The sequence below is a fragment of the Notothenia coriiceps genome, unplaced genomic scaffold (assembly GCF_000735185.1).
Source record: "Notothenia coriiceps isolate Sejong01 unplaced genomic scaffold, NC01 NC01_scaffold00010727, whole genome shotgun sequence".
NCBI lineage: Eukaryota > Metazoa > Chordata > Actinopteri > Perciformes > Nototheniidae > Notothenia > Notothenia coriiceps.
In genome coordinates, this window is record NW_011343428.1 from 295,676 (window position 1) to 304,029 (window position 8,354).

At 40.0% G+C, this 8,354-nt stretch overlaps 1 protein-coding gene across 3 annotated transcripts in view; it reads left to right on the forward strand.

Annotated features, from left to right (window-relative positions):
• The window catches only part of LOC104946165 (voltage-dependent calcium channel subunit alpha-2/delta-3-like), a 28,140-nt gene extending 20,244 nt beyond the window's left edge, over nucleotides 1-7,896 (forward strand). For 2 of the 3 annotated variants that reach the window (XM_010771941.1, XM_010771940.1), the window contains 17 exons: nucleotides 1,065-1,136; nucleotides 1,639-1,719; nucleotides 1,819-1,893; nucleotides 2,713-2,796; nucleotides 3,551-3,622; nucleotides 3,736-3,797; nucleotides 3,884-3,951; nucleotides 4,074-4,119; nucleotides 4,231-4,328; nucleotides 4,840-4,933; nucleotides 5,904-5,999; nucleotides 6,105-6,226; nucleotides 6,869-6,946; nucleotides 7,041-7,102; nucleotides 7,193-7,237; nucleotides 7,327-7,389; nucleotides 7,762-7,896. In XM_010771941.1, the coding sequence (XP_010770243.1) occupies nucleotides 1,065-1,136; nucleotides 1,639-1,719; nucleotides 1,819-1,893; nucleotides 2,713-2,796; nucleotides 3,551-3,622; nucleotides 3,736-3,797; nucleotides 3,884-3,951; nucleotides 4,074-4,119; nucleotides 4,231-4,328; nucleotides 4,840-4,933; nucleotides 5,904-5,999; nucleotides 6,105-6,226; nucleotides 6,869-6,946; nucleotides 7,041-7,102; nucleotides 7,193-7,237; nucleotides 7,327-7,389; nucleotides 7,762-7,881 (1,338 nt within the window). In that variant the 3' untranslated portion in view covers nucleotides 7,882-7,896. The remainder of the gene's footprint in view (nucleotides 1-1,064; nucleotides 1,137-1,638; nucleotides 1,720-1,818; nucleotides 1,894-2,712; nucleotides 2,797-3,550; nucleotides 3,623-3,735; nucleotides 3,798-3,883; nucleotides 3,952-4,073; nucleotides 4,120-4,230; nucleotides 4,329-4,839; nucleotides 4,934-5,903; nucleotides 6,000-6,104; nucleotides 6,227-6,868; nucleotides 6,947-7,040; nucleotides 7,103-7,192; nucleotides 7,238-7,326; nucleotides 7,390-7,761) is intronic. The other variant, XM_010771943.1, reaches the window with a different exon arrangement.
• Nucleotides 7,897-8,354: the final 458 nt, after the last annotated feature.

The window sequence follows — 8,354 nt, forward strand, 5'->3', positions numbered from 1 at the left end:
GTGTGTGTGTGTGTGTGTGTGTGTGTGTGTGTGTGTGTGTGTGTGTGTGTGTGTGGACTACAGCAGTCCAGTTTCCACTTCCATTGTGTGTTTTTTTGTGATGAATTTAAGAACCCACCATTCTTCATTTTGTCAAGTTGGAGAGTACACACTGCAGTGCACAGCTATTTGCTTCACATACATGAACATACACAAATGAATATCACGCACACACAGGATGGAGGCACACTCAGCTGTGTCAGCTCGAGGTGAGGGAATAGTAGACCTACTTTAACGGCGCTCATGTGCTTAATTATGTCAGGCTTCATCCTGCAGAGTCCTCTGAGCGTCACTTGAGACTCTCACGGTTCAGTTTGACAACAGAAAGACTGCGACCAGGACCCTGTATGATTCTGCTGGAATTCATTTGGATTCTTATTTTTAATTAATTTGGTGTCAAATAGTACCAGGATGTAGTGAGACCTTTTTTTCTGATCCCTACCACAGTATTTCATTTTGTAGACACTTTTGGCTTCTTATTACCCAGCCCTGAAGCTGTCATTCTCTGCTGAATAACTCATGCTTCTCTCTTTTCTATCTGGGAATTTAAATTGAATTTCATGTCAATTAGGCTGCCTCTTCACTGGTAATTAGCTGCTGTAACCAACAAAATTGCTTTTTCTTCGCAGGCAAACATTGATTAACATTTCCACGGCGGCTGTTCTTTTTATTTGATTTTTTAAAATTGTTAAACATCGTTAATTGCAATTTTTGTAGATGTTGCTGTAATAGTTGAGGGAGAAGTCACATTTTCTTCGGAGTCTCAGCTTGTCTACTCGTGTTGAATAAAACACTGTACACATACAGTGTATGTTTACAGTGTTTTATTGTTAAGAATTAATGAGGTGTGCTGATGAATAAATGCTGAGTCAATCTAAAAGTTCTCCCATCATGTTTAAATGTGCTTCTTTCTCTAAGCAGTTTTTGACTGATGCTAACAAACCTGATCAGAAAGCATGCTGATACTCCTCTAAATTAGATTACTCAGGTAAAGATTCAACGGTTTCTAATTCTCTTTTTCTCAGTTGAAGGACAAATCGGGCCCAAGTCTGATGACCACAGTCGCCATGCCTGTCTTCAGCACAAAGAATGAAACGGTGATTGAACGTGGTTGACTCGTGATGTTGGAAACTATCTATACTTTACTTAAGAAAAATATTGACATAGTTACTTTCTTCATCCTCTTTATTTATTCGACAGCTTCAGTTGCAAGTTACACACATAAAATATGATACACCTCTTCAATTGAATACATTATTAAAGAATAAACAATGGCTTTTAATCGTTTTTGATGTGTCTACTTTTTGTTGTAAACATATTGATTAATTACTACTATCTAAAACTGTCATCTATATTAATATATCAGTGACATAGGACATTTCATATGTAACACGCTTTGACCTTTGATACTTTAAGTACATTTTGAGTATAATTCATTACTTTTACTGATGTATGATTGGAAATCAGGACTTGTACTTGTAAAAGAGTCTTCTTTATGTTGTGGTATTGGTACTTTCACCAGCATTTAACGAGCTTTAGGTTAATGTTCGTGCAGATCTCATCTAAAGTTGTGTGTGTGTTTTGGATCTCCTCATGCAGAAGAACCAGGGGATTCTGTTGGGGGTTGCAGGAACAGACATCCCTTTGCAGGAGCTGATGAAGCTTATCCCTAAACATATGGTACAGTCAGCTGTTCTTTAAAATGTGAATACATTATTTCATTTTTGTGAATATATTATTGAAGTCTTCTTCCTTGTGTATCTCACTTTGTGTCTCCAGTTAGGAATCCATGGGTACGCTTTTGCTATCACAAACAACGGCTACATCCTGATGCACCCGGACCTCAGGCCTTTGGTAACTCACTTTCTTAACATGGCTTTTAAACCAGAACAATCTCACAGCATTCCCTGACTTTACCCAGTTTTCCTTTTTGTTTTTTCCATGAAATTGTATACAAAAAAGTAACAAGCCCACTTCACAAGGGCACACAGAAAAAGAATGTGTTAGGAGGCTCAATGGGCACGTATATATCTGTAATCCCCACCTTTTCCTTTGATGTATGCATGCAGGGATAAAGGCCACTCATAGGGCTGACTGGCCTGAGATTTCCCAGAGGTAACTTAACCCTCGCTGGCAGAGACCACAGCCGCTCGCCCTGGGACCGCTGGTTCCTCAGGAGCTCTGTGTGTGCCAGTGTAGTGCTATTCCTCTCTGTGCAACTGTGTGTGTGTGTGTCTGTGTTTCGTGAGTGTCTCCTTGTGGCTAAAACTGTGCTGTGGTTGTAGTCATTGACTGGTTGTTTCTTGTGGAGCAGATGTCATACTGTAGCAGAGTTTGACATGTACAGTTTAATGCTTTGGTGTATTTAAGCGTGGATATCCTATCAATCATATTAATTATTTTTAATTTACATGACAGTGTTAATTTCACAGATGATTTGTTAAATAATTACACAGCAAAACCCTTCATAGCGAGGCTTGATAAATAAGAGCATACAGCAAGTGTTCATGTTAACATCCAAACACAAAGGACAGATTACAGTTAAGCTTTTTAATATCAAGCTCATACATTTCAAAACGACCTGTCACATGCAGATTTGCGTGGTTATTTAAAATAAAATCTCATGACATAAAATGGATCATTAAAGTGTTTATATGTTGTTCCCCTGTGCAGTATCAGGATGGCAAGAAGAGGAGGAAGCCCAACTACAGCAGCGTGGATCTCTCCGAGGTGGAGTGGGAAGACAAAGATGATATTGTACGTGCCTGACCCCTAAAACAGATGTTATATTGAGCGGTATTATGCTTTTTGATACTGCATCAAATTACGAAAACGCCATATATTTTATTCATTTTCCAATTTCCATTTTCTTTTTCTTTTTTTATCAATATGTTTATTGATTTTCAGCATACAAAAAATCACATACATAGGACGAAGACATAGAGCCAAAAGCAATACATATATACACAGGACAACTACATTACTTTACATTAAAGAAAAATAACAACACTAAATGAAATTGGTACATAAATACATACAACAAGGGCACTCTAATACATCGGCAATCATTCAGTTTTCCAGCCATAGGACTGTATTTCTGCGGAGGATATCAAAGCAATTTACATATTTTTAACATATTATAGCATTATCCATTTTCTTTTTAAATGAATAACATGATCTGGGTTTTATAGTAAACACAAATCTTAACCTAACAACATACATTTAGAACGGAAGTGGCATAAAAGTAACAACTAGATGTACTTTTGTGTACATGCAACATTGTTTGACTGCAACAAAAGAATCCCTTGATTTGACATTGTTACCGGACTTCATGTTTATAAGTTTGTCCAGTAAAGCATCTACTATTTCAGTTGAACCCTACTGTAAGAACCATTAAGGTATGATACCGTTTTCAGTATCCTAGTGACATGGCAGATACATCCAGTGTGCTGCAGTGACCGTGCCTCGACTTCTCTGCTCGATGTGCTTTTTAAAGTGCTTTATCTTTCAGCTACGCAACGCTATGGTAAAAAGGAGGACAGGGACTTTCTCTATGGAGGTGAAGAAGACGGTGGATGGAGGGGTGAGGCTGCACATAGACTTTTAATGCCTCCCTATCAGATGAGGGTTGTTCTCTTCGTTGTCTCTTCTGAATTTAAGTAGTAAATCTCATCTGCATTTCTTTTTGTTTTTTAGAGGCGTGTCCTGAAGATGCACAATGACTATTTCTACACTGACATCAAAGGAACGCCGTTCAGGTGAGGGAAGAGTGGCCATACATTCCTGAAATGATTTCCTGTCAGTTTGTGTCTCAGTTCAAGTTTGATTGTGTTTGTGTCTCCAGTGTTGGGGTGGCCCTCTCCAGAGGTCATGGGAAGTACTTCTTCAGAGGAAATGTCTCAGTTGAAGCCGGTATGTCACTCCAGCCCTGTCATTTAGTGAATACAGTGAAACGCATGTCACTCTGACTGGGGCTCTTGTATCAGTCCACCCAGGCTGGCACTGCTGAAGCGTGACTGACTTGTGTTTTTCAGGGCTCCGTGATCTGGAACAGCCAGATGTCGCCCTGGCAGATGAATGGTAATGCTGGGGTTATGGGAGCGGGCGATCATGCGTTATGTAGGTTATCCCTCTGTGTTCATCGGGGATGTGGAGGCCTGTGATGTAACACTGGCTCTGTTTGGACCACAGGACTTACTGCAACACAGAGGAGCAGCACGAGCACCGACACCTGACCCAGATTCAAGCCATCAAGATGTTTATGACGGGCCGCAGAACACACCTCAAATGTAAGAGACGTCTCAGACGGACCTGAATAAACTCTATGGAGCCTGTTTATCAGTAATCAAATTCTAATTATCATTATAAGGCATGCATATAAAATACAAATACATTAGGACTACTGCCTTTAATATAAAAAACACAGTTAAACAACAACAAGTCAGTGCAGTTTACATCTTTGTATCTCCAAAGGTTCATCACTTCATCATTTTATCCTATTAGAAATTGTCTAAAATAAATAAGAAAATGAATTATTTAATTAGAGGTCCCAGTGACCGTTTGAACATCAACATCTAATCAGTTCAACATCTGTCCAAGTGAACGTTTGTGCCAAATCTGAAGAAGTTTCCTGAAGGTGTTTTTGAGACATGACATTCAGTAGAATTGGACAAATATCCGTACAAATGTACTTTTTATGCTAAATATTTACAAACAAGCTGAAAACCTAATACTTCTGGCCACTGCTGCCACTGGTGTGAAGGGATAAAAGATGAAAATATGTTCTGGGACTCTCTGCAGGTGACCGAGAACTGATCCAGGAAGTGTTGTTTGATGCTGTGGTCACCGCTCCGCTGGAGGCCTACTGGACTGGACTGGCCCTCAACAAGTCAGAGTAAGAACATTTTGGGCCCTATTTAATGTGTTTTTCGAAGTCCACATCTACAAACAGCTGGTCATTAACAAGGGAGGTTTATTAGGGATTTCTAATAAGCCGTCAGTAAATGTTTGCAAGTCGTCTGCAGTGAATAATGTTTGCAAATTATTGATGACACAACAATCCATTAAGTCTGCATTTGTAAATGGTAATAAGTTGATCAAGTAGAAGAAGCATCGGCCAACCTGGCAACCGAAAATCATTCTTATTAATGTCTTTCCAATTAAGCATTTCAAACCATTTACAAAGCCATAAGTTACAAAGTATGCTTATTTAATATGCATACTTTGTAACTTAGGCCTTTTTAGAAAGTGGCACCCACATGCTTTTACAGACACTTCTGAAATCAAATTCCTCTGAAAATAATCTCTGTTTGATGTGTTAAATATTTCCCTCTTATAGCCATTCCAATGTTGGAGACACACTTGTTGTTTATAGCAGATTTCTGAAGCCTCATTGAGTATAATCTGCAGCTGAACTTTAGAATGACGTTAGGTATAGAGGTGTTTTTCACAACCAGTGTAAAATAGGGAAAAATCGATGCACATCTGAACATTTGAGTGTTATATTAAGACACTTAAGAAATGTGAACTTTTAACTCTAAATCCTTTTTAAAGAGCTGATGTACATGTTGATATGATGTTCATTACCCCAAAATGCATAGTTGAAGGGTATGTGTTATTAATGCTTTGGCAATTGTGATTATTTTATTTAAACATATATATTACTTTAATTTATATTTGAAAAAAAGCCTTCAGATTAATGAGAAGCAGATCTGAGTGATGTTGCATGAAAACATTTATAAAAGTCCTACACCTTATGACAGACAAACCTTAATGTGGCATTTAATTATTGCGTTTATACCATCAGTCGGGAATGAAAGCATTCAGATTCAAATACTTTTCACTGCTCTGCATTTCCCCAACAGGAACTCAGACAAAGGAGTGGAGATTGCCTTCCTGGGTACGCGCGCCGGCCTCTCGAGGACCAACCTGTTTGTCCCGGCCGATCAGCTGTCCAATCAGTGAGTCCCGCTGCTCAACACGTCTTTAATCATTACTCTGTGATTGTGCTTGATGAATCCAATCCTCTCCTCGTCGCCTCAATTTGGCTCTGCCTGCTTCCTCAGAGACTTCCTGACGGCGGAGGAAAAGGAGGGTGTGTTTAACGCCGATCACTTCCCTCTGTGGTACAAACGAGCGGCAGAACAGGTCCCCGGGGCCTTTGTGTACTCCATCCCCTTCAGCACAGGTATGCAGAAGCCAGAGGTTAAGCTCAAGTGCAGTACAAATTAAAAGTTCCCTGAGCAGTGAGCACACACAAAACTACACCAGCTATTGCAGCTCAGTAATCTGCATCTAACGTTTTATGAACCCATCTCAATATACTTTCAATTATCCAGTGCAGCATTATACAAATTACTCTTTTGGATTTCATGTGGTTGCTTGGGCTATTCAGCATTTTTAACAACTTAATCAGTCTTTCTCTATGTCCCTCTTTTTGTTATGGATTGTGGTTTTTACTGGTTTCCCCTGATAGGGTGTGCAGCACAGCTCACTTCCCTCACAGCTTTTATTCAGTTAATGTGTCCCACGTTCTGTCTGAGAGCCAGAGGATGGAGGATTCAGCTTCTCTCTTCTGGACATTTACCACCTTTTGCTCTGTTAATGATGACTGCATCCTCCCATTACCTGAACTCTTCCTATCACAGCGGCCATTTAAAAATTATTGAAGGCATCTGGCTGTAGAATAAAAAGCTCTGGCTGGACATAACTGTAATGTAATGGACTGGTACTGCGGTTTCTTTAGAGGCAACCAACTGGGGCTTGTGGGTAAACGGCACCATCTAGTGGGCAGAGAGTGTAATCTGATTATCCTCTGCTCTTCCTCTAGCGTTAGAAAATAAAAGTGTGGTCTTGGCCAGCACTGCAATCCAGCTCCTCGATGACAGAAAGTCTCCAATCGTTGCCGGTAACAAATCTCATAACCATTTTTCAAATCATTATTTTATTGATATTACTTTTGTATGTGATGCCGTCTCTTACATGTTTGGTCTTGTGCTCAGCTGTAGGGATCCAGATGAAGCTCGAGTTCTTTCAGAGGAAGTTCTGGACGGCCTGCAGACAGGTAACTAAAAAACAATCACTGCAGCTTTGTTCTACATCAAAAATAGCTCTGTGATCAGGTGTGAAGATAAATACTTTGTTTTTTGCTCAGTGTACCGCTCTGGATGGAAAATGTGGCATTAGCTGTGATAGCGCGGTAAGTAAAGTCACACAGCTCTGAAGTTTGAATTATTTTCTTTCAGGTTGTTTTGTTAACATCATTTCTTATATTCTCTTGTCTGATAGGACATTAACTGCTATCTCATTGACAACAATGCCTTCATTCTCGTCACAGAGGAGCCCTCTCAGGTACTGTGTGCATGTAAAATACATCTATGAGTTTACACCTGAACACAGGACTCCCATTTATCTAAGCTTTTCCAGTTGTCTTTAAATGTTTTTCCATAAGTCTTGAGCGTGTGTAGAGCAACACTGGGCCGCTCTTCCAAATAGGATAGCTGAAAGATTTAAAGGGATGTAGGATGAAAGTTAGAGGAAGAAGGTCTACTTTTTTCACTCACAGCAGCAGCCCTGATATAAATACCAGTTTTTGTCTTTCTCTGTCGAGTTTTAAAAATTTGAAAAATCGAATTAGTTAGACTTATTAGTTCAAAGTTATTTTTCATTGGCTGTTCTCATTATTTTGTGTGCCTGTGTGCTTTGACACAACTCCTCTCTCAGACAGGGCTCTTCTTCGGAGAGGTGGAGGGTGCAGTTATGAACAAACTTCTCCAAATGGGGTCCTTCAAAAGGTCAGAGACACAACATCACATTTCTCTGAGCCCTAAACTGATACATTAAACCACATGTGTCAAACTCAAGGCCCGGGGGCCAAGTCAGGCCCTTGGTGGATTTAATTTCGGCCCGCAGGATAATTTTGAATTACTATTAACTGGCCCGCCGGTATATTGCACGCACACCTTCACTCCATCCTAAGGGTCTCCTCAGCTCAGAGCCTGACCCCAAACATTGATGAACTTGCACCCAAGATGAGATGCCAAGTATCTGGCTTGAATTACATCAAAGAGCAGCACACTGAGTTTACATGGATGTTTCCTTCTGCACTTGTTCTCTTTGATGTAATTCAAGCCAGATACTTGGCATCTCATCTTGGGTGCAAGTTCATCANATGCCCTGTTGTCGCAAGAAATAAAGTGCAGAAGGAAACATCCATGTAAACTCAGTTTGCTGCTCTGTGATGCTAGTTCAAGCCAGAGACATCTCATCTTGGGTGCAAGTTCATCAATGTTTGGGGTCAGGCTCTGAGCTGAGGA